General features: G+C 45.2%; 1 protein-coding gene across 1 annotated transcript; it reads left to right on the forward strand.

Annotated features, from left to right (window-relative positions):
- Positions 1–1,266: 1,266 nt before the first annotated feature.
- FGB (fibrinogen beta chain) lies at positions 1,267–22,945 on the forward strand. The gene is made up of 10 exons (XM_078676959.1): positions 1,267–1,410; positions 1,669–1,689; positions 2,233–2,247; positions 3,149–3,349; positions 5,534–5,717; positions 10,324–10,551; positions 18,081–18,194; positions 18,883–19,005; positions 21,585–21,870; positions 22,450–22,945. Exons 1-10 carry the CDS (start codon positions 1,336–1,338, stop codon positions 22,676–22,678), a joined length of 1,476 nt encoding a protein of 491 aa, XP_078533085.1. The 5' UTR covers positions 1,267–1,335; the 3' UTR covers positions 22,679–22,945.
- The last annotated feature ends 3,192 nt before the right edge of the window (positions 22,946–26,137 follow it).

Here is a 26,137-nt window from a genome sequence, read left to right on the forward strand (position 1 = left end):
ACCTAGTTAACGTCTGGTCTAGGCCTTTACTGCTGTAGGTATTATTCCAATGCGCAGAGCCTATTGGGAAAATAGGAGCTACACTACAGGAGCTGGTTGTTTTTTGGGGAGAAAAGAATAATTTCAGGTTTTTTTGGGTTGAGTTTGAGATGGTTCGAGTGGAACCAGGCTTGAATTTTGATGAGGGTGTTGTTGAGGTGGAGGATGTCAGCATGGGTTTTTATTTTATGGTAGAGTTGTGTATCGTCAGCGTAGAGGTGATAGTTAATCCCGGCTTGTTTGAGATTGAGGGTGAGGGGTTCCATGAAGAGGTTAAAAGAGAGGGAGAAACTAGGTCCTAACTATACTTACCTTCTGGTGAGTGCACACACATGGCATGTGAATTTACCACGTCATTTAGGCTCTCCGGTACAAGGAAGGCAATTGCAGGCAGTTGCATCAAGTGAGTACCTGTTTACCCCTACCTGTGGTGAAAGGTATTTCCTCTGTGCTGGAGAGGGGTTGATAAAAAGTATTTTGCCTAGAACAAGCCCATTGTTGCACCAGCTCAGCTTCTGTGCTCAATGTCTTCCACTCCATCTTCACGTTTAGGCCTTGTCCTGTCGTAATCCACTTTTAAATATGCCTAGAAGTATGTTATATTTCTTGATTTGGTACAACCTATGGATCGGCCTAGCCTGGATTATGGCTACATTCATTGCTTTGTGAGAAGTGAAGTCATGTTTCACCACACTATTCTAACGCATTCTTTTCTGACTCTGTGTCCTTTGATGCGCTGGGCAGCACCATGAAGAGCAGCAGGATGGTTCTTGTGCTATACAAAACAAAACTCAAATACATTATTTTAAATAAATGATTAAATAAAGTGCTGTACCAATCAAGTAGAATACAGTGCTGTAATATACTCCAAACTCGTGCTCTGTATGTGGTATTGACCGGATTATCTTGACCTACAGTAAATAAGTGATAAGAATAAAGTTTTTTTTCGCTTGGTGGGGACAGAGTGCGTGGGATGGAGGAGGAGGCTGTCTTAGCAGGACTTCTTGTTTTAATTTTATATTGAAATCGATGGCGTCATTGACCCTGAGTACCAGATATTTGGAAGTTTGTGAAGTCATTGCATTGAGGTCCTTATGCTCTGGTTTACAGGAAATGACGGTGTGCACGTTTTGGACAGAAGAAGTTACCTATTAACCGAGGGATGTGGTTTGGGTAATGTTTAGCTATTCTGTGCTTTGCCAAATCTTCCTGCCTTCTCTCCACAAATAAAACAGCAGATAAGCTCTCCCTGGTCACTGAGTTGAGGAGAGCACGGTCACACTGAGGTCCGTCGCCATGAAGCTGCCTCTTCTGCTGCTGCTCTTTGTGGTTACCCACCACAGTTACTGCGCTGACGCAGACTACGACCAGGTAAGGAGACAGCCCGCCACCGCCATCTTAACCTGACTGCGGTGGGGAACCACAGGCTCTGCCACACAGTGCTCCTTCTATCGAGGTGATGAGGCTGGAGCAGTAACATGGGTGACTCCAGAGCAGTGCAGCCTGTTGGTTATGCCACATTGTGCCACCTCAAGTGGGACCTCTCGCAGCATGTTGAAGCCCTACCTGCTCAATGGCAAGAGTCTCCAATCTCTACCACTTCTCACTGACCCTTTCTTTTCCCCACAGGAGGAAGACGACACCGTGGTGGTAAGTTATTTCCTGTAAAGTACTTCTTATCCCCGCTACACGGTGGTATTTAGAGAGTCAGTGCTGCTGGAGAACGCATAGTCCATGAAGGGGCTCTGCAGATAACGCCACAACATTAAAGAAGCAAAATGCGCACTCGATCCAAACTCGTTTCCATTCTGTGTCTTCCTCTCCCTCTCTCTTGTGGTCTCATGTTCCTTCTCTCCATTTCTTTCGATGTCACGCTGTAGGTACTTAGAACCCCCCCCTTCCCCCACCTCCTTCCCTTGTCACCTCCGTCTCCCGCGATTTCTCTGAGCCTCTTTGCACGTACGTTTCCCCATTGCTTTCTGGTTCTGGTTGTGGTTCAGAGACGCCCATTTGGTGGTTTTTAACAACACGTTATAACTGAAAATGTGTGAAAAGGAGACGGCTTAAAGTAGAGAAGAGTGAGCATTGTAAGTCAATGTGGTGTATAATAGAGGAACGAGCTTCGCCCTAAAAAAGTGTGCTGCTAGAAGTGGGCCTTCTTTTTTGTGACTCGTGTCTCTTCTTTTCCCACAGGACGCTGGAGGCGAGGTAAGGACACTTATTTACCATTTGCTGACAGTGCATATTAGAGGAGAGAGGTGTGCATGCTCGCACTGCCTTAAGATTAATAAAGTCCCGATGAAAATGAAATTGTGAACAAACATAACTGGTCAAATCATGAAATGTACTTACAGCAAAATGAACCGAGATTTTTATTGGCATACATGAGTGTTACAAAGCTCCCTTTCTCTCTCTTTCTCTTGCGCTCCCACTACCTTCCACTGTCTCATCTTTTGTCAGCACTCGTGTAACTTTTCTCTCTCTGAGCCCTTCTCTCTCTTTGCACTCATCTCTTCTCTCCCTTTATTTTTCCCTCCCGCACCCACCCTCTCTTTGTACACCTCTCCCAAGTCCCAAATCATATCCCTCTCTCTTTCTCTCTTAGACTATCTTTCACTTTCTATTTCTCGTTGTTTGTTTCTCACTCTGTGTTCCCCTTACTTTTTCCGCCATTGCTCGCGCCTGCTTTCTTTCTCTCTTTCACTGTTTCCAACCCTATCTATACATTTCATTCTCTCTTCATGTATTTATACTCATACTAAGTAGATCAAGATTTCTACCCCTACACTCATGTCTGGTTGGTAGCCCACCTTCAGTTTAGAAGCCAGAATGTTACTGACCCAAATGTAAACCTCGGGTCTCCTTCGAGGCAATTCTGTTTGATAAGTGCCATAATTAGCCATAACTTTAGGGCATCATGGTTCTCTGCCTGCTTTGCATCAGGAATACATATTTTCTTCTGTTTTTCAAATACAATGAAAGTCACATTCTGCTTCTGAGCTGTGTATCCTTTACTGTAGCAAATGACAAATAGAGTAAATGAATAAAGTAAAGCCTTTTTTTGTAAGTAAAGATTTGCAGATTGTTGACTTTTGTTGTTTCTCTGCAGGTAGTGGAAAAAGATGCTCGTGGTCACAGACCAGTCTCCAGGAAAAATGAGCCTCGCCCAACAGTCAGGCCTGCGCCTCCTGTAATCAGTGGCGGCGGCTACCGGAGCCGTCCAACCGTTGCCCCATCCAGAAGTCAGCTGAAGAAGGAGCCCGTTGTGTATCCGGATGAGGGAGGCTGCAAGCATGCCGATGAGCAGCTGGTAAGTACTGTACCATGTAGCTGTACTCTGCTTTCGTGTTGCTAGGTGAACTGTTCAAGGCTTACCATGCAGCGCTCTTCCCATTACCTCCTCGTCCATCTTCCAGGATGCAGTTCTTATGCATGAGATACTCGGCCCAGCACTTGGAGTAATGAAGATTACCGGAGAGGTGTGGCTCACTGGTTAGAGGCGGCAGACCTGTAAGCAGAGAATGGCCCAGGACCAGGGTTCAATTCCTGACGCGCAGGGTCTTGGACCAGGGTCAACGGACTCGATAATTCTCGCCGTCAGTGCCTACTCTAACCAGGGAACACACTCGGTAACTCTGGGCATTAAGCTTGACTCATCTCTACAATGGCCCCCCACAGACGCCGGGGATGCCTGGTTTCACCCTGGAGATACTCAGAAAGGGACCATCTCACAGGGAAAACCAGGACGGGTTCCCCAGCGGTCTACAGCGCCAGGACACTCGGGTAGATTAACAGTGCGCTTTACAAGTATCCCACATTTACATAACGGGGCGTTCTGTATGGTGCCCTGAAAACAACCCCACCCCACTCCATATCTGTTGTCTGGTGAATCTGTAAGGATGTGATCTGCTGAGGAGGCAGCCATCTTAATCCTGTGCTGGTCTGCTACTAGGGGGGTGTTGACTTGTGAAGGGTGGTGCGGATAACTGGGTAATATATACCTACCATCACCAGCAATTCACAGTAGGATGGCATATCACTCAGCATCCGAAGCAGAGGAGAAGGTTCATTCATGTAGGGCTTCTGTGGTTGATGCCTTGCCAGACCCTGGACGCAAAAGCTCCTATTGCTTTAAAGTTAGAAGCAGGACGACCAGGGCGATAAGGAAGTGGACATCTATATTTTTAAACAGGAAATGGCAGCCAGAAAGTAACTTCAATCCAAAACCCCAGTGATAAAGAAAGAAATCCCTTAATTTGTGGTTCTAGATAAAGGAGGAAGAGCATTTGAAGAGGAAGTGAGGCGGGAATCCAGTAGCTGAATGGTGTGATCAGGCTGGGAAAGACAATCCTGTTCATGATACTGGGCCCCTTGAATTCAACAGAGAAGAAAAATCAGTAATAGTCAATCATGCTGCATCGATTGCAACTAGTGTTCTGCTCCCTTTGATGCAACAACCCTTCGCGCTAAGACGATCAAGAAGTTGCTCTCCTGAGGTCACACTCAAAGAGCTCCTTGTGGATGGCCTAAAACCCACCAGCTGCTGGCTCTAACTAAAGGAGGGCTGACCTACTGTCATCTGTCTACAACTCTGGTTTTTATGACCTAAGATAGACCTGGCTCAATCTCGAAGGGACAGTCTACTTTTTCCAACACCTGAAAACAGTGTAGAAATTGCACTTGCTTGTGTCAGATGTGGCCCTCCCATGTGAGAGAGTTTGCCTTTGGGTTTCTTTAAAGTAGCGGGTATGCTGGCCCAGCAACATCAATAGATGAGAAACGTTTGTTACTAGCCCGGTCTACTAAGCCCCTTTGGTCAGTGCAGGAATTCACAGGAAAGCTATAAACAAAAAATAACAACCAGGACATTTATTCTTCATCTGTTAATATTTTGTTAAAACAAAACAGAACTAAAAATTGTTCCATGAAGAATCCAGGGCCTAAGAATTGATAAAGGTATTATCTCGGCCACTCTCTTGTTGTTTCAGTCTACTCAATGCATGGATTGTGGATGTTAGATGACCCTAAATGTCATTTCCAATTCAGTTTGATATTTCGTTAAAGGGCTTTTCGTATTGGGGTTAGGCTGTTCTTAAGCACTTTCAGTAATGGGGTATTGGCACTGGCAGGTAGTGCCATTTATCTTGCATCATACAATTAAGCCAAGTGGAGAAGCTAGGACTAGGACTACGGTCTCCTGCCTCCACAGCAGAAAAGTTGACTCTGAAGGCCAATCTTTTTTTCTGGTTATTGATCACACGGCCTTGCACATGGCACCATTCAACTAAGTTAAATGAAAATGTGAACCATACTCTTTTATTGTGGGTCTAAAAACTATGTCGACCTTCAGCTTGAAGCTCCATAGTCCTAGACTACATGCAATAAAACTCTGTTATACATCTGGGTGAGGTGGCATCTTCCTCCACCTGTGATGTTAAAGTCCTCATGTGCTCTTTTATTGTCCAACCATGTCAACATATATTTTTTTTCTCAGGGTGTACTGTGTCCAACTGGCTGCCAGCTACGAACTATGGTCTTGAAGCAGGAGAATAACGTGCGGAACTCCATCCGAGATCTCAAAGGCAACGTAGGGAAGCTCTCCCACTCATCCAACATGATTTACGACTACGTGACTGTGCTGCAAAAGACAGTAGCTGACAGGCAGAAGCAAATACAAGGTAGGCACAGCTGTACTCAGTGAGAGGCACAGCATGACGTGTATATTGAGTGACAGATCTCTACTGAAGTTGGAGCAGCTAGCTTTATTAGTCAGGTGGCCTGGGGTGCCCAGTTGTGTCGCCATAGACATCTGGAGAGTAGATCCCTTCTTCCACACGCCTTCTTGGGTAAGGAAGGAGATTTGATAAAAACATCTACAAAGCAGAGTCTTTCCAGTGACCAAAGCAGCAACGCCAGAAATGTACTGAAAAAATGTTCTGATTGCTAAAGGTGGTCCCTCAGAGCCCCCTGAAAATCTCGAACCTTCAATTGGCAAATGCAACACATTTTCTTGAATATTTCACTCCAAAATCTTCAAAATGAGACGATATATGGACACACAACTCGTTAAAACTTGCAGTTCTGTAAGCAAGTGAAAACTATTAAGTGCACACATTACATCTGGCCCCTGTCCCCTCCTTATATCCACAATGCTAAGGCAGAGGAGCATCGCCCAACTGCTCCTTGAGTAGTGCAAAATAAAATGATAAAATCAATAACTTATCATTTTATTCTTGTTTGCTCCAGCGAGGTCGGGCGAGGCGGGGATGGCTCCCTGCAAAGGGAGCAGTAGTGGTTTGCACTCCCTCCCTATGTGCACATGACGGCTTGACCAGCCCTCTAGTGCTGGTCAAACAAGCATGCGCACTTGGCATGTTTTCCATTGGGCTGTGTTGCACAGCCCCGTGGAGAACATGCCCAGCCTCCGCAGGCACTGCCTGAGCGGGCAAACAGGCCGCTCAAACCAATAACAATGCTGCTCAGGCAGCATCGTGATTGGCTGGGAGAGTCCAGAAGCCTGGGTGCTTCCGGTGTTGCCAGCAGACGGACGAGTGGCTTGTGGCGGCGTAGAAGGTATTATAATTTCTTTTTTCTTTTTTTTCACCTGCCGCAGCCACCCCCCACTCACCACCTCTGTCCAGAGGCAGCCGCCACTGACAGTGAACTAGGACCTAACCACTCTCTGTGGATGGTCCTCCACTTTCGTGAATTCACCTACGCTGTCACATCTTTTATGTTTAAAAGGCCAGACTGCCTCACACATTATCGTGAGATACTATCTTAATGTTGGTACTTTTGTACCTGAACCACCCAAAGCTTAATTTGTGAAAGAGAGAGTGCCAGTGCCGAAGCTCTGCTCAGAAGCAGGCAGCCAGTGCAATTAAACATCAGCACGCCAAACATCAAGGGTAGTAGCCTTTAATTCACCTACATACACTGCTGCCTCTTTTTGTCGCCGTTGCCTGCTTTCTCCCTTTGTGATGGTTTTGGCAGGCTTCTTTCTCTTCCTCTGCAAACTGCAGATATATTGAAAAACAATGACACTTGCTCAGATGCTTCCTCTTTTCCCTATTCGATTGTCTCTCAGTTAACAGAATTTTGGAGATGGCTTTTCGTACACCTCTCCAAGCCAAGAAAAGTGATCCGCACTATAGAAAACCATGTAAATAAATAGGTAAATAAATATCAATCCTTCGGAGTCAGTCTATTATGACCCTGACAAGGAACATGACGAAAGTCACCATAAGGAGAGCCACTGGGATCATGCAGCAGGGTTTACTAAATTATGCACCAAGAAAAGGCAAATTATGCAGGATATTGTGGCAGATTTTGTGATTGTATTACATCATTCAATTTTGTCATTTTTAGACATTCTAGTACTATCTATGCAAAAATCTCACCTCATCAGTACCATTGTGACGCACAAATGCAGCAATTAGCAATAGAAAGATGACCAGTCAACCTTTGCTAAGGGCCTTCAGCTACACTGCAACACGCGTTGCTTGCTTGTTTAGTAACTTTTGATCCATTTGAGCTAGAATCTACATTTTTTTAATAACATCCGCAGATTATGCACCAGATGATGGATTATGAGGCAAATGCAGAAAATCTGTAATTATGCATAAAACTCAATTTACCAGAGCCACTGACTCTAAATAATTGATACCATGGGAGGGAATCGGCCGAATGAGTGACTGAGCCCACATCATTTCTCAGATCACTGTATCGCTCTAACCACTTCTAACTGCTCCTGAAACTAGCATGGTGTTCATTCACATTCTTTAGGGGCCGAATCATTGTTTGCCATGACACTGGCGAACATTAATGAAGTGGTAAATGGGATATCGAGTGTATAGAGAAAACAGTTCAGTTTACCCACTCTTGTCTCATTTATAAATAGAGCTCCCGATCTTATGGTATTTATTTTTTTACATTTCCGTCTGTATTTATCCATATTTATTTTTTCCTAATTTTATCTGTATTTATCCATATTTATTTTGTGTTTTATGGAAAAATTAAGCTGAAGTTAGTATATTTTCACATTTATTTAGCTGGTAAATATGCACTCATGCTTGAATGCCTACTAGTTTTCAATGCTGTAAACACCCGCAGAAGATAAATCAATGCACTTATATGGAATGATGCGATTTTCAGTATCAACCTTGTCCATATCTACTGCTGTTAAAGCCTCTTTATTAATATTAATTTCTTTTCTAATCCTATTATCTATCAATCCAAACAGCTATTGGCCTGGCAGTCATGGCAGACAGCATTTAGAATTACTAAAAAACAACCCAATTTCCGTTTTTAACCACATTTAAAAATAAACACAGACAAGAAAATAAATGTTTTCTGCCTCTCTGTGTAAAAATGAGTAAAAACGAAAAACAGGGAGCCTTAATTATAATCACCTTTATTTACAACAAGGGGTGGTGAGGTACAGAGTCTCTGAATTAAGCAGAATACTCTCACCCAGTCAAGAGATCAGGGCTAGATCCAACACCGTTTTTTAGCTCACTGCACCATCCCAGTTTCAGAACCTGGCTGTATGCAAATTAGTCTGTTCCTGTCCCAGTGCATGATGGGAACAGGGCAAACCAAACTACAGTGTAAGAATTGGCTTTTGTAGTCTGGTCTGCCCTGTTCCCATGATGCACTGGGCCAGGGACAGACTAATTTGCATAAAGCCGGGTTCTGAAACTGGGATGGTGCAATGAACTAAAAAACGGTGTTGGATCTAGCCCTGATCTCTTGACTGGGTGAGAGTACTCTGCTTAATTCAGAGACTCTGTCCATCACCACCCCTTGTTGTAAATAATTTTGTCCACCCTAAGCGTGGAAGGGTATACTCAGATGTGAGTCCCTTGCTCATTGCACCATCGGGATTCAAGCAGGCCGGGCCGAGGACGCCTGGAATGGCAGAGACCGGTCCCCGGAAGCTTGTTTCCTTCCCAGTGTAAGAATTGGCTTTTGTAGGCTGGTCTGCCCTGTTCCCATGATGCACTGGGCCAGGGACAGACTAATTTGCATAAAGCCAGGTTCTGAAACTGGGATGGTGCAATGAGCTAAAAAACGGTGTTGGATCTAGCCCTGATCTCTTGACTGGGTGAGAGTACTCTGCTTAATTCAGAGACTCTGTCCATCACCACCCCTTGTTGTAAATAATTTTGTCCACCCTAAGCGTGGAAGGGTATACTCAGATGTGAGTCCCTTGCTCATTGCACCATCGGGATTCAAGCAGGCCGGGCCGAGGACGCCTGGAATGGCAGAGACTGGTCCCCGGAAGCTTGTTTCCTTCCCAGTGTAAGAATTGGCTTTTGTAGTCTGGTCTGCCCTGTTCCCATGATGCACTGGGCCAGGGACAGACTAATTTGCATAAAGCCGGGTTCTGAAACTGGGATGGTGCAATGAGCTAAAAAACGGTGTTGGATCTAGCCCTGATCTCTTGTCTGGGTGAGAGTACTCTGCTTAATTCAGAGACTCTGTCCATCACCACCCCTTGTTGTAAATAATTTTGTCCACCCTAAGCGTGGAAGGGTATACTCAGATGTGAGTCCCTTGCTCATTGCACCATCGGGATTCAAGCAGGCCGGGCCGAGGACGCCTGGAATGACAGAGACCGGTCCCCGGAAGCTTGTTTCCTTCCCAGTGTAAGAATTGGCTTTTGTAGTCTGGTCTGCCCTGTTCCCATGATGCACTGGGCCAGGGACAGACTAATTTGCATAAAGCCGGGTTCTGAAACTGGGATGGTGCAATGAGCTAAAAAACGGTGTTGGATCTAGCCCTGATCTCTTGACTGGGTGAGAGTACTCTGCTTAATTCAGAGACTCTGTCCATCACCACCCTTTGTTGTAAATTAATTATAATCACCAACATAGGCATCCCAAGATCGTATTTTGTTTGTTGATGTCTGCTTGGGTTTGAGACCTGCTGTGACATTATTCACTGGCATACCTTAGTAGGAAAGATCATGGCCACTCTGTTTGATGTGTAAAAATCAGTAATCCTTGTGCAGTTAATGTCCAGCTGAGCACCAGCTGTGGCACCTCCTTGCAGCAGATAGCATCCAGGCGCTGTAGTAGAACATATATCCACATGGTCTTCTAAGCCTCTCGATTAAATGCTGTGTGATCTGAAGAGCAGGTACCATCAATACCACATCCCTTTAACCTTATCTGAGGTAGAAGCACTAGATGAGGACCAACTGCACTAAAGCTTTAATTTTTATCATGTGTTCAGCACCTTCTCCACTGTTTACAATGATGCTTATTCCTGTTCTTGCAGAAAATGCAGACGTTGCTTCCACATATACCTCAGAAGTGGATCAGCAGTATACCTTCATCCAGCAGAATTTGGACACCAACATCCCGTCCAGCATCAGAGTTCTGCGCTCCATCCTGGAAAACCTGCGCGCCAAGATCCAGAAACTGGAGAGCGCAATATCAACTCAGTCGGAATACTGCCACACCCCATGCACTTCCTCCTGTTTCATCCCAGTGGTGTCTGGCCGAGGTAGGTCTTCACACGATCTGTTTTCTCACAACGACTCCAGACTGGTGTCTCTATAGTCTAGCTGTGCGATCTCACATCAAGGTGTTTATGTATTTTATACAGTCTTATCTTACAAAAGTGGATCAAGTTCATCTTTGGCAATAACTTATTTCTCAATGAACTGGCCCATGAGAGGTAGCGCTTGAAAGCTTCAATTCTGCACATGCACTACGAATACATATGCTTTTCTTACACAATGTATAATGTTCCGAAGAATGAAAGAGGGTAGAAGCCTTGATTGGATTAGAACGTTGGATCTAGAGTTTGCTCTAAGATTCGTTCAGCATTAATACAGTGAGTTGTTTCGAACGGCTGAATCTTCCACCCAAAAATTCCAGACTGCATGACACGCAATTTGAAAAGCATCAGCTCTAAATCAAGTGCGTGAACACATAATCAATATTCATATTCAGTGTCAATGTTCAGTGTCATCAAAACTGATACAAGAATTTACTCAACAACATGGACCGTTTAGTGATTCATGTTTTATACGTCATTGATTGTTTGATTTCCTGACATTTCAGTTCTGATTGGCTCCACTGAAAAATTACAGTTTGCAAAGATCCCTGCTTCATCACTTTGCAGCTGGTTCCACTGAAAAAGTACTGTTTGCAAAGATCCCTGCTTCATCATTTTGCAGCTGACCAGACTAGTCAATGTTTGCAAAGGCCCCTCACCTTGTGGGACACACATTTCAATCTTGATCAATATTTGTTAGTACTCAAAAAAGAATACAGAGCATGAATTCCAGATTTTAGTTCCAGATCTTGCATAGAGGAATACCCTGTCAGTTATCCAACAGTAACATGGCATTGCATACAAGAAAACAGTGGAAAGCCAGTAGTGGATATCGTCTGAGATAAAGCTGAGCTTTGGCATGGTCAGGATACTCTGAACAGGCAGTCCTTCTTGTCTGGTTATCAAAATCAATTTAATACTGTATTCAGAAACCACCATATATAAATGAACATCAGAAAACCATAAATCATATGTATAATAATTAAGCACCCAGGCCACCAAGGTATTACTATCTTTCCATAGAGAAAAGATCTAATGAGCCGTAGGACCAACATGGATCAGTCCATCCGCCAGCAAAAGGAATAAATGTCGTAGTGTTTAAAAAAGAAATAAGGAATAACTGGCAAAGAGTAAATAACTTAAAATAGTTGATAAAATATCTCTAGAAGTAGCCCATCCTTCATGAGAACCCAGGAGATGCTCATTCAATTTCTGCGGTGTATGGTGCTTGTCCGTGTATTACTTAGTTTCTCTCAAAGCACATTTTACTGATGCATCTTCAACTGTTGGGAATCATTGAGCCATTGGCAGTCGTTGGTTCATTAGATTAGTGGGCTTAAGGGAGTATTGGACATATGTTCTGGGCATAAAATGGAAATGGCAGGGGTCTGAGGGGGATCCTGAGTGAATAGATTGTATGATTCTTGTGATGTCCTCTGTGGTGAGTGGGCTCTAGATTGTAAGAAGGTAAGTGCTCCTGGTGTGGGGGGGGGGGTTGAGTGGTGATATCCTCAATGGGGTGCACAGTTGGAGTATATCTAGAGGATTTTGTTGTGGAAGAAGTCCAAGAGGCTGTCACTCAGGATTTGTGAGGCGGTGATGGTGTTGGGGTGGCCACTGGGTTCATGAATTCCTTGATGATGTTGAAGAGTTCTTTGTGTTTGAGCAGTTTAAGTCTGATCACGAGGACTGCGTTCTTGGCTTCTTTGATCTGTGCATGGTGTATTCAGAGGGCAGATTTGTAGGTGTCTCTGGAAGTGTTGCTTCAGCTGGTCCTCCATTTTCTTTCCGGCTGCATGTTGTGGCATTTGAAGTCTCTAAGGTTCTCGTGTACCTGCATGCTTGAGCGTAGGATCTGGAATGTCTGATTTTTTTTCATGGGCGTCGGGCTGTTGGTGCAATCTGCAATCCAGTTGTTGAATGTGGTTAGGTCCTTTAGTAGGTTGCCAGTGAGGGTTGGATGGTTGGGTGTGAGGGAATTGTTCCAGTCTGGTTCCGTTATGTTGCTCCAGTTGCGGCTGATTTTGATGGTCAGTTTGGGTACATTGGAATGGGGCACTGATGTATAAGTGAATGATGGAGTGGTCTGCTCATGTGAGTGGGGAGGTGTGGCAGAGTGTGTTCTTGTTACTGGACATGAAGATTGGGTAGAGTGTGTGGCTGGTAGTGTGGTGTACCACTTCCATCAGCGGAGGGTGATTATACACACCGTATAACCTGCGCTCACCCTTGGTAAGCTTGCCACTGAGCAGTCAAGCTTACTACAGCGGCAATGTGTAAAGCATTGCACAGCACTCACTCACAATAAATAAACTAAGTGTAGCGAAAGAAACTTCACAATTGATGTATGTAAATAACGTTTGTATTTAACACACACAATAATCAACACAACATGAACATAATCTATTTCTGGATATACATCACACTTGGAATTATTACTAGCAATACTAGGCCCAACCCTGTTAAAATGACATCAGTAATATACTCCCCCTCCCCCCACCACCTTTATGCTGTGAAACACGTTGTCCACCTCAGGCCCACCCCAACAATTCATATAATTCAATACCACACAGTTAGAGGGTGCACCCCCAGGTGACAGTGATATTAGGAACATGTACATACAAAGAATTATAGCACTTTTTAGTAGTACCACAGGTCGAGGTCACATGGGTAGAACCAATCTCAAACGTGATGCTCTTTTGGCAAAAAATCAACTTGTAAGGCAACACCGCCAGCCAGTTTAGAGAATCAAAGGCAGTCCGCAGATGATCACTCCAACCCACACACACTCACTCCTCACTGATACGCAGTGCAACGGTATCAAAAAGGTCCATGCAGAACGTGTTCATACACATACGCACTCAGCACCCAAATGTGGTGCAACTGATACCTAGCAGGTCAATTGATAACACACTGCAGACCCGTGGCCTAAGCCTCCCTTGACTCCCCAACTACCCCCGACTACTCTATACCCGTAGATTGGAGATTCCTAGTCCCCCCGCCCCCCAGATACTAGGCCGCATGCGCCTGAAGTCCCTCTTAGCCAGGATCTTAGGGAAGCAGGTGGTGGTAGGTAGCAGGACTAATTAGGAGGTAGTCATCAAAGCGGGTTTGGCAGCCACTCGAGAAGTTCACCCACAGGATGCGGAACAGAAATGGCCTGGGGGCAACAGTCAGTCACACAAAAGGTTTCCACAAGGGCCTTCCGGCACCAGCCCAGGGGTGTCACACAGTCTCTTGACCCGCTTCCGTTCAAGCTCGGAAGAGTTCCTTCACCCCAGTCAATCACGGTCACCACCCAGACCTGAGCCGGGCAATACTACCTTGCAACACAATGTCGTCGGGGGAGGGGCAGGCAAGGAGAGGGCGGTGTGTCCGCCGCTTTGAGGGCAAACAAGGGAACAATCAATAGATGGAAAATGATGCAGGGGTGCCACTCGGTAGGAGGAGGTGCCCGTCAGGTACACATCGATCAGAATCACACCCAGGCAATCCAGGCACAACATCTGGTGCGCATTGACACAGGTCTCACCAGACCATTCCAGCCACATAATGAAGAGTTGGAAATTCCGCGTCTCCCTAGAAATGAGGCATGACATCCAGTGACATTTGATATTGGTGGCACCAGACAATAACGGTCACACACAACAAAGAGTTGCAAATTCTGCACCTCCCTGGACATGAGGCACAACGTCCCATACACGTTGATATTGGTCACACCAGCACTTCTGGTCACACACACAGATGCAAGTTCAGCAATGCCTCACGAGGTCGAATGAGGTACTTCACTTGGTTATGCCTCCACTGCCGAGGGTTGCAACCTGTGAATTAGGCACCACATGCAATGAGAATGCAGTTGGCGTGTCAACCGAGAGAGATGCAGCACAATTTACTTGGCAGGACATGCTGGACCCTGCAACCGGTTAATATGCTCACTACCATCAAGATGCTTAATGCATGAGGGTGTCCTCGTGAGGCGGGGGTCAGATGCTTAGATGTGGGCAAGACTTCTGAGGCTCGCCCCAGGCAATCTCGCCTCCTGGCATGAATCTTAGACCCTAGCTTACGCCGCACTACCAGTTGGGATCCAGCAAAAGATGTGGGCAGTTAAGAGGGCACCTCTCTCCAGGTATCACATGTAGACAGGGTGTGTCCATAGTAGGAGATGTTTTATATCCCTGACACCTTTAAAAGAACAGGAGGGAAGTCAACAAGCCCTTGGAGAACACACGTCTGGATGTCACACAGCAGTAGGTAGTCAGCCCAGGTCAGCCACTATTCAGTAAGGGCACACAGTCCCTTTCAATGGCAGTAATCCTTCTTGAGCACAACAGCTTCCTCTGGCACTGTGCATTGTGCAGTTCCAGGTTCTCTGGATGCACGTCCGCACAATGGTTTCTCTGTACTGCTGAACTATGGCACCAGTAGTTATACTGTAGTATGCTTTTGAAGTTGGGGCAGTTTAAAGGGTCTCCCTTTGAACCACAGATGTCTCCCTTAAATTGCAGTCCTGTCTGCCATGAGGCCATGGAACGCAGATCCTCATCTTGGGTGCGACCATTATCTAGCTCCAAAGGCCTAGTGTCAAAACCTCTTTCTCCAGTCTATTCAGCTAGGCCTGTAAAGGGCACAGGTTTATCATTTAAGTTGCATGCCCAGTGTTTTATCGCTGTGACTGGGGAATGCCCAGATGTGCTCCATCAACTTCCAGTGTGGACTGGAGCCAAACACAAGGGCACACAAAGAGTGCTAGAGCATTGAAAGGCACACTTTCCAGGAGTGGCATTTCAACGCTAGTCATGACGAAACCACCTTTACCACTTGCAAGGGTTTGTTACTGTGAATCCAATGATAGGAAACATTATGAGACTGCTCCTCTGCAATCCAATATTGCAGCCTGAAATAATTTCACCTCGTTCCCCATGTTAGCCTATGGGAAGAGCGTACCTCATAGGTGGTGAAAACATACATGCGTATTCTACACTACCTGGGCAAGGAACACACGTGTGACCCCACCCTGCCTTTCACATACCACTCCCTCACCCCCTAAGGTGTTCCCTATGGGGTGCTCTGGTGGTAGTGAATTGGCCTCTCATGATGGCTAGGGATTTAAACAGGCTGACCTGAGTAGACACGCAATGGTGCACACATAGACCTGCAATGGCAGGTTGGACCCATGTTTCGAAAGACTATTGGTACAAGTGCAATGGCAGACTGGACACACGTGTAAAAATCATCAGGCAAACACCACCTCCTAATGTGTATGGGAAGGACACGCACTTTCACCCTGCATTTACAGTGGGAAAGTGCCCAGAGCCTAAAGGCCACTACAAGAGAATCAGCAAAACCTGGAGGAAAAAGCTAAACATTTAGGGAAATGCTACCATGAGAGTTTAGGTCTAACAGAGTAAAAAATAGAAACTGTAAAATGGGCCCAGGGGCAAAGACAAGTGCAAAAGTAAAGAGGTTGAAGGGGCACTGAGGCAGAAATGAGTACAAAAGAGGAAGAGACAAAATGAGGCAAAAACGTGTACAAACAGAAGGGTAAAAAAAGGCAAAATGATTAGGAAGCAAAGAAGGCACGCACGGGGCACCGAGCACAAGGACAGACAGGGACGAATGGAACAGTGAAGAGAGGTGGTGGCTTGGGCAAAGCAACCAGGTCCAAAAGGCGCCTTAGACTGGTCAGAGGACCAGTCCAAGTTACGTGGGATCTGTGGACAAAATACTCATCAAATGTCAAATGAGATTCAGAGCAGGTAGAGGGACAGGAATAGCACTTAGGCCAGCATTACAGGAGATCCATGCAATCACAGACCTTGGAGATTTGGCATCCCTTATATTACTTGCCATGCCCGCTGCAGTCAGTATGGTTGATCATGGTAGCTTGCAACCCATCTGAATTCAGGGTCCAGTGCTGTTCTGATTTATCTCCCTTCCTAAAGTTGTCCTCAAGCACTGATCTTACCCCCTTTTCCATCAGATCTCACGTGGGGCTCACAGGGCTTCTCATTATCTCCACTAATAATTAACATCTATGGTCCTCCTCTACCTCCTCTTACTGAACCTTATGGCTGCTCGCCTATTCCTTACTGACGACACGCCAGTTATTTTTCACCTTCATCAACATTCTAAAAATTGTAGCAGAAATTTCCCCCAGCGTCATTTAGTTGTACAGGACTGGATGTCTCTTAATTTCCTTCATTTAATTACCAACAAATCAGAATGACTGTTGATTGGAAAAAACTAACTGTTAGATGGCCCAACAATCTTTACTCTTCTCATTTGGCCCCTCCTTCCACCCAATCTGGGGTGATCAAAACACTTGAGGTGGTTAAACTCCTTGTTGTTATTGTAGACTCACATTTGTCTATGACAACACTCATAAAAGCAGTTGGAACCAACAGCTTCTATTAATTCAAAGTTTTGTAAAAAAAAAAAAACTGAAATGTTTACCTGTTAGTGTTTACCAAGTGATTGCCTCATGTGCCTTGGCTAGATGAGATTATTGCATTCTTCTCCATATTGCCTTAACACAAGTTCTAAACCTAGCCATCAGAGTTGCCTGTAAGCTGAAAAGAAAGTCATGAAACAAATGCTCAAATAAGCCTTCCCTGGCTGCCAGTGGAAACCGGGAATCCCCTTTAAGCCTCTCTGCCCGGTGCACAGGGAGTTTTTATCGATTAGAAAAACCCCTTCTGGCTTAATGTTTCCAGGTGTATTCCTCTGTGAGGAATCTTCGATCGTGTCACTCCATCTTTTCTGTCTCCCCCCAGTAGGTAAGTCAAGGGTAAGTGGAAGATCCTTGGCTGCGTTTGGACCTCAATTGTGGAATTCTCTGTCAATCTATTTTAAGTCCATATTGTCACTTCTGCTTCGGGAAAGCTTTAAAAAACTGACCAGTCTGCTGACACTGCTATGGCCTACACCGGTGGATTCAAGTTATGTTTAAGACTTTTGCTAGCACCAATGTATCCTTCTAAGGTGAACGGTTGTAGTATTCATTCATGTATTCATTCAAATGCAGCAGCATTCAACTACAAATAAGACCCATGGGCACAAACAAGACCTATTGTGCATGTCTTATTCATTCCATTGTGCCTTTAAAAAAAAAAAAAAAAAGGGTAACTTAAATGTAAAATGGACTTTGGAACATATGACCCACTGGTAAACCAAATGAACATCTGCCTGCGAGAACAGAGACTCATATTCCGCATTTTCCATGTTTATTCTTCCTAACACCTGCCCCTCAACCTATGGTCATTTTGCAGAGAGAATGAAAAAAACAGTGCAGGTTTGGTGTGGGGCTAATACTGGTGCTGCAAGTGCTCTGTTGCATAATTTTAAACTTTAATCTCTGTTGGGTAAGATTCATCTTTTAACCCATGCATAAAGCAGAGCCTACCCCCACCCCCTTAAAATTGTACTATTGTTCACTTTAACCCAATGTGCTCCGCTGCCCTTTTCTACAGAATGCGAAGAGATCTTCAGGAAAGGAGGTGACACCTCTGAGATGTACATTATCCAGCCCGATGACTTCTTCAAGCCCTACAGAGTCTACTGCGACATGGCCTCACATAACGGAGGTGGGTGCAAGAGCAGCTATCGGGACTCTACTGCGTTTCCCAGGGGTTCTCTGGCAGCGGATTAACGCTAGTGGGAGAAACATACAAGTATGATTGTTCTGAGAAAGGCTGTTTGTCCTTGATAAGGTAACAGGGACGACTGAAAGTTCTTCTTGTGTTTGGCAACGGTGCCTTCCTTCTTATGATGACATATGTACCATTTAATAGACCATATTGGGCCTGACATGTCAAAGGATTTGACCTATTCCAGGTCTACGGGAATGCAGCATGATACATCAGGAACATTGTTGCTAATTTGAATAATATTGAGATCTACGGGTTCATGTAATTAAGAGGTTTGTCTAAAGATTTTCATCTGATTGGAAGTATGAGGAGGATGTAACTGTATGTTTTTAGGATGTTAGTGGGTCAACTGATGAGAGTGATTTATTGTCAGCTTTTAGGTTCTCTAGTACCATTTAAATGCCTTTTATGCAGCTTACTTTTCTTTTTCTTGCTGCTTTCTTTACTGAAGTAAATTGCCTTTTTATGTTTTGTACCGCTAGTTTTACACCTGTTCTGTGGATGAATAGAAGACGTGAGTCTAGAAGCACAATATTTGCTTAAACCTGAGTGGGCTTTTATTCTGCAGAAGATGCAGATTTCTGAGGGATGCGCCGTGTGACTATTCATTATGCTTTCATTTCAGGCTGGACCTTGATCCAGAGTCGGCGGGATGGCAGCGTGGACTTTGGAAGGAAGTGGGACATGTACAAGAGCGGGTTTGGGAACATCGCTGTGGATGGAGGCAAAGGCTTCTGTGACATGCCAGGTAACCCTCGGATCCTGGGAATGTGGGAGGTACTGCTATATTCTATGTTTTAATCAAATGTTAGGGCGGGACTCGATGGAGGAGTCCCCGAGCACTGCTTGTTCCCATCACCCCCTACCAGTCATTATTTAATTTAAAAAATGTTCATTCATGGAAGACACCTAAGCTGACTCTGCAAGAGTAGATGTGATGAAATAGCAGGAGTGCAGACAGACTGCACTTTGGGACCAGGTATATTATGTACACAGAGCCAATATTTGTAGGTGTTTTGTGTGTGCTCCTCTACTAAAACACTGAATTGGAAGCTTTTATGCTCCATGTGGTGATTTCAGTGTCAACTATGTTATCAATTTTATCTCAATGCGCAAATTTAAGTTTAATTATTTACGGCCCTTTAGGAGCACGGTTCACAGTGTTTACATTTTGCAGGTGGTGGGCGCTGTCACTCATTTTTGGGAACCAGGGGCCAGATGTAGGTAGGACTTATTTACCGATTCTTAATTACCGAATTTTACCGATTCGGTAATTAAGAATCGGTAAATAAGAAGGGGGGACATGTAGGAGCATCCAGATGTTTCATTTACCGAATCGGTAAAAATCTGTATTTACCGATTCGGTAAATACCGACCGGTAATGCCCATTCATTCCTATGGGCTTTGAAGCCCATAGGAATGAATGGGCATTACCGAGTCGGTATTTACCGAATCGGTAAATACCGAATTACACAAGGGTGCAGGGGGCCTCTGGCACCCCCAAAAGAGGCTCAGGTGCCATGTGGCAGGCATACCTGCCCTAAGGGCAGGTCTGCCTGTCATATGGCATAGGTGTGCATGCACACATGTGCATGCACACCGGAATCAGTATTTTACCATCAAATTGATTTGATGGTAAAATACCGATTCTGTAAGGCTTGTGGGACTCAGTAGAGTCCCACCTACATCTCAAATTTACCGATTCGGTAGAAATACCGATAGGTAAATTTACCGATCGGTAATTTTACCGAATCAGTTACACATGCCACTACATTCCATTTCTGTAATACCGGTCGGTAACGGCCGAAAATACCGATTTTCGGCCGTTACCGACCGACCTACATTGGGCCCCAGGTCTTATATTTCATTGTTAAACTTTGACCCAGAGCAAGATTGGAAGGACAAAAGAATGAGAAATCAAAAGAGAGGAATAAGACAAAAGTGACAATGGGAGATAGTAATGATGAAAAAGCACCTGCAAGAGTAAGATAAAAACTCGGGAAATATAGAGTGGTGGAAGATAGAGGCACGATGGTGAGTAAATATTAAGGAGCATTGGTGGATATTGGCAGTGCTAGTTCTGGTTTTCCTGTTTAATTTGTCTAAATGCTCATTTGTCTAACTACTTAGGGCCTAATTACGAGTCTGGCGGTCCGAGGACCACCAGATTCGCAGGGGCACTGCGGTGGAGGTCCAGCCACTGCTGCACAGGCGCTCCGACTGCCCGATTTCAACTAGAGCTATCGGACCGCCATTGCAGTGCAGATGCCACCGGGGAACAGCGCTTGCCTGGTAGTTGCATCGAGGTGTAGAAGCAGCACTATGCTTGGCGGGACCACCATGATCCCGACAAGAATATTACGATTTTCCTCTCCTCCATAGTTTTCCTGGCGGTTCCTCCTCCATGAAAACCGGGGCCAAGAGGCCATGGGGTGCATGCAGGGGGGCACAACATGTGCTCCCCTGTGTGCATGCAACCCAGTTCGTGCACAGCATGGACATTACATTCCATGCCATGCAGGAATTGTTTTTAGCATTTCCATTGCAGTACCCATTTTCAGAGGCACCATGGTGGAACTGCAAAACAGCCTGCCAGACACAAGGAAACTCATAATGTGGCGGGCGGTCCCTACATGGGTTTGATGGTGCGGGAGCGAGCCTCCTGCATAGCAGTCTGGTCCCACGCTGCCAAACTTATAATCAGGTCCTTTTTGTCTAATTTGTCTAACAAAAAGGGGCAGATCAAACTTGTGGGAAACCTGTCAGTCGCCAAAAATTACTCTATTGTGAGCATATTTGAGAAGGGAACTGACTGAAACATAACCCTATTGAGAAGTAGGTTTGATTCTAGGAGACAGGAGGATTGGTGTAGGTATTTATAAGGTATTGTTTCTTTCACCAAAAGAAAATAAGCTTCCAGATTACATTTTATTGGTGATTAGGTTGCTGTTTTCAGTCACCTCCTTAGATCCTGTCTCCTCAAACAAGCCTTCTTCAGGTAATTTTAAGGGAGTCTCCCTGTGTTGGTTCTGGTTGATGTTAACCACTCTGACGTTTCCATAAATAGTGACGTGTGAATACTGGTATGAAATTAAATATATTCAGCCATGAGGTCCAATTTTTATTTTGCACTTGATTCATAAAACGAGATTGAATCTTAGGTTGAAGCTGACATGCTAATTATATTGTTTCAGGAACATTTATATGTCTATCTGAATTTGCATTGAAATGAAATCATTCAAAGCAACTTACAAAATAATACATCTGATCAACCCAGGGGCATAATCAAGTAGAGCACCTTCCCAATCAATGTCTTTTCATTCACAGGTGAATTCTGGCTTGGCAATGAAAAAATTAGCCAGCTCTCCAAACTTGGGCCCACAGAAATCTTGTTTGAAATGGAGGACTGGGACCACAATGGCGTCTATGCTCACCACACAGGATTCACCGTACAGAACGAGGCCAACAGGTACCAGATCTCAGTGAGTGGCTACAAAGGCAACGCCGGCAACGCTCTCCTGGAAGGTGCTTCACAGTTACAAGGCGAGAACCGAACCATGACCATACACAACGGCATGTTCTTCAGCACCTCGGACAGAGACAACGATGGATGGTATGTAGTGCTCCAGCCCTCATCAGTTTATTGGTTTAATGCAAGGAGCAGCCAGGGAAGGCAGATTAAACAGCAAAGAATGAGAGCATTGGCAGCACTGACATTCCACTTCCATGTTTGATCAGACATAGATTCTTGCTTCTCAGCATTTCTTTTGAGTTGTGGCATTCTTTTAGACTGATAGGCACTTCAAGACAGACACATCAGTCTAGTGTGCCTTTCCACATAATTCCACTGCTGGTGCTCGTTTTCTGGAAAGGACCTCAGATACAACTGAGTTATACATTTTTTTAAAAACCCAGTTCCGAGACATAAAGCAGACCATTACAGAAAACCGTCACACGTTCCCACCTTATACTTTACTGTACTGAAGTAAACTATTTTATTATTTACTACGTTAAATTATACTGTACAACAGGAATCAATATTATAAGTTATGATATGTTATGCTTTGCTATTTTGTGCATGATCACACGTGCAAGCACACATGCGTACACATGATTGCTTTGAGTCTTGGAAATGCAGAGGCAGGACGATGAACACAGTGTGCTTGCTAAATTTCAATGTCTTCGTTTTTAGGCAACATCCAGATCCCAGCAAACAGTGTTCTCGGGAAGATGGTGGTGGCTGGTGGTACAATAGATGCCACGCAGCCAATCCGAATGGCAGATATTACTGGGGTGGTGCGTACAGCCACGACATGACAAAGCACGGCACTGATGACGGTGTTGTGTGGATGAACTGGAAAGGGTCGTGGTACTCGATGAAGAAGATGAGCATGAAGATCCGTCCATTCTTCCAGCAATAATATGAACCTTCCACATAAAACCAGATCACCACAAACACATGCTTCAAACTCATACCAGCAGATGCATCTCAATGCAATCTCTTCCATGCCATGAACGCTTGCAAGAAAAGTGAACTTCAGTCTTAGAAATCTTCACTCTTCAAAAAAGTGAGACTGACAGATATCTTTTGGTATGGAAACAGTATAAGAAACCAACCCACTGCATGGGTTGACAAGATGAAGTGTTATTGAATAAAAACAACAGGGCGTGAACTGTGATCAATGAAATGGTGTACAATTTGAATTTTGTACTAGGAGGTTGTCTTTATATTTGGCCTGCCCGATTGTTCAGAATCTGATTTTAAACAATGAATTTCTCTTCAGTGTTTCTTTACTTTATGGTTCACAATAAACCACTGTGTGAAGAAATCCTCAGCTGTAGGTGTGCACTACACTCTCCTCCAGTGAATCTTCTGGCCATTGAACTCCATAGTGTTAGAAATGGGGTTTCTCTTAGGCTAGGGTTTGCACCTAAGCCAGGCAGAACCCACCACTGTTGTCAGGGTAAGGGTGTTACAAACCAAAGATAACCCCTGCTCACCCCCTTGGTAGCTTTGCCAGAGCTGTCAGGGTTATACCAGAGGCAATGTGTAAAGCGTTTGCACAGCATGCACATACATCAGTGACACAATAAATACACCACAAAAGAGACTTCACACAGTCAAAGGTGTAGCTGGACCTGCGGCCACCCATGGCGGCTCCTGAGTTTGCCGCCCCATGTGGCCATCTGAGAAGCGGGGTGCTGGCAATTTCTGCAGCAGCCGCCACTGCCCCCGCAATGGCAGGCAGGTAAGCATGGGGGGAGCCCCCCGCCCTCCATTGCTATGCCACTGCACACAGTATTACATATAAATATGTATCTGTATTGCATATAAACATAGACAGCAACGTAAACCAGTAATCCCTTTGCCAACTAGGCAATTGTCAAAACATCACAGTTAGTGCAATAAGATAAAGCCTTATATGTTGCACACGTCATGAAAACATAATCACTGCACATATATTGTACATCATGAAATAATACTTGTTATCCTGTCAATGCAAGGCATAGAACAACATAAATCAGGGCATAAAATGCAGCAAGTAGGTTAGTGGAGAGAAACTTCTCTGTAGGACATAAATCACCATGTGTCACTAGGTAACCACCAGTATCACCATAAATTCATAGAGCACAGCGCTTCTGTGCTTCTAATACAAACTATATGGTAATGTTGCTCCCAAATGTAGGCTACAGGAACAGTACCCCACGGTCCATCCCAAAGGAGGGGAAGGAAGGCACCAACAGTAGAACCACATGGGGAGACCTTGTTTGGTCCCCCACAGTCCAAATATAGCATGTAGCCTCATGCAAGCATGTTGTAGTGCCTCAGACTGACAATACCTGAGGAAGGGGGGGCTCCTCAGCTCACAAGAGGCAATCGAGGGCGGCCTTCTCTGCTGTGTGGCTCATAGACCAGGATTAGTGAAGGAAAGGGCAGGTGCGGCTTCCCTCACTGGGTCCCGCCCACAGTGGTACGCAAGCACAGTTCTTCTGCTCCCCCTGTGCAATTCCCTGGGACTACAGGGAATAACCTCACCCATGGCACAGCATCTCCTTCCGACTGGAGAGGCGGCACTGAGGGGGAGAGAACCGCAGTAGAAATCACTCGCGGCTCTCCACCATACAAAGTGCTCCATCTGCACCTCTTCAACAAAAAAGTGCTCTCCATGCGCTGTTTTGAAGGGGGAAGCGCTCTCCACGTGCTGCTTCAGCAGAAAAAAAGTCTGCACCTCAGATCTCAGTGGAACAAAAGCGCGTAACCTACGCTGGTTAGAAAGTCAAACCTGAAGCGCTCACCGCACACTGGATAAGGAAGTTCCAAAAACACGCTGGAAACAAATTATTGTAAAAGGAATCGCTTACCATGTGCTACCTCGGCCCAAAGCATGGAAAAGGAAGCGCTCATCACACTTTGGTGTAGGAAAAAGCATAAAGTACTCCCCACACCCTAGTTTTGAGCAAGATGTGATCAAGAAGGAGTTCATCTCTCTGGATCACCATAAACCCCAGGCGTCCACACAAACAGGAGTGATGGGAAGCAGTCAGCCACCAACAGGAGAACAATGGGAAGCACTCTGGGGCAGTAGGCAGGCAGGCCAGCACACAGGGTCCCTTGACAGAATGGCAGTCCCTTCAGCAACCTAGCAGGTAGCAGGCTACACCGCAAAGCAGGTAATCCAAATGGTGGCTTCCCCTAGCAGCCAACAGTCCCCTGTCAAGGTGCAGCATGTAGTGCCAGCAGCTTCTGGTTACACGGCCCACGCAGTGTTTGAAATCATGGGGTCCGGCCCCTGTACTTTTACTCCAAATGTCTTTGACGTGGAGATAACTTCAAATAAACTTTAGAAGTGCTCAACACCCCCATTCAATCCCAGCCTTGACTCCAGACACACTACAGGGGGTGGAGACAGCAATGTGAGAGTACAGGCAGAGCCCTATTCAGGTGTCAGTGACAACTCCTCCCACCACTCTAGCTCAGGAAGACCTATCTGCCTGGTGATGGGCCATCAGGATATGTGGGGCACACCTCAGCTCCCTTTGTTTGACTGTCCAGAGCGAATGCACAAACAGCCTATGTCAGTCTAAACCAGACGTTGATTGTAGTCAGGCTGCAAAGCACAAAGAGTCATAAGCACATAGAAATGCGCACTTTCTAAAAGTGGCATTTCTAAAATAGTAATGAAACTCACCTTACCAATAAGCAGGACTATTCCAAACATAGCAATACTACTCCTTTCAGATAAGAAATTACCAGGGAATTTACAATGGAAACCTATGAGAGAATCACCACTCACAGCAGTGAGAAACCAAATACGCTATTTTTCACTACCAGGCCATGCCACACAACAAAGGCACATGTCCTATCTTTTACCTACACAGCACCCTGCCCATAGGGCTACCTAGGACCTATCTTAAGGGTGACCTATATGTAGTAAAAGGGAAGTTTCAGGCTTGGCAAGTAAATTTAAATGCCAATTCACTGTGGCAGTAAATTGAGTACGTAGGCCCTGCAGTGGCAGAGACTTGAGACAGGTTTGAGAGGCTACTTCTGTGGGTTGCCCAAGCAGCACTGCAGGCCCACTAGCAGCATTTACAGGCCTTGGATATGGAGGATTCCATTGTACAAGGGACTTAACGGTAAATTAAATATGTCAAACAGGTGTAGACCAATCATACCAAGTTTAAAGGAGAGAACACATGCACTTTAGCACTGATCAGTGGTGGTAAAGTGCCAGGAGACCTAAAGCCACAAAAAACAGGTCAGAAAAAGTACAGGAGGAAGGCAAAAAGTTTGGCGATAACCGTCCAAAAAGGGCCAGGTCCAACACATAGAATTCTTTTTATGTGAGCAACAAACCTTCTTGGCCAATGGTGGCCTA

Source organism: Lissotriton helveticus, chromosome 2_1 (genome assembly GCF_964261635.1).
Source record: "Lissotriton helveticus chromosome 2_1, aLisHel1.1, whole genome shotgun sequence".
NCBI lineage: Eukaryota > Metazoa > Chordata > Amphibia > Caudata > Salamandridae > Lissotriton > Lissotriton helveticus.

Bases quoted from the DNA above. Each gene is read 5' to 3' on its own strand.
- FGB (XM_078676959.1), top strand. From the start codon at position 1,336: ATGAAGCTGCCTCTTCTGCTGCTGCTCTTTGTGGTTACCCACCACAGT. The intron at 10,552-18,080 runs GTAGGTCTTCAC...CCTTTTCTACAG, and splicing joins CCCAGTGGTGTCTGGCCGAG to AATGCGAAGAGATCTTCAGG. The intron at 21,871-22,449 runs GTATGTAGTGCT...CTTCGTTTTTAG, and splicing joins GACAGAGACAACGATGGATG to GCAACATCCAGATCCCAGCA.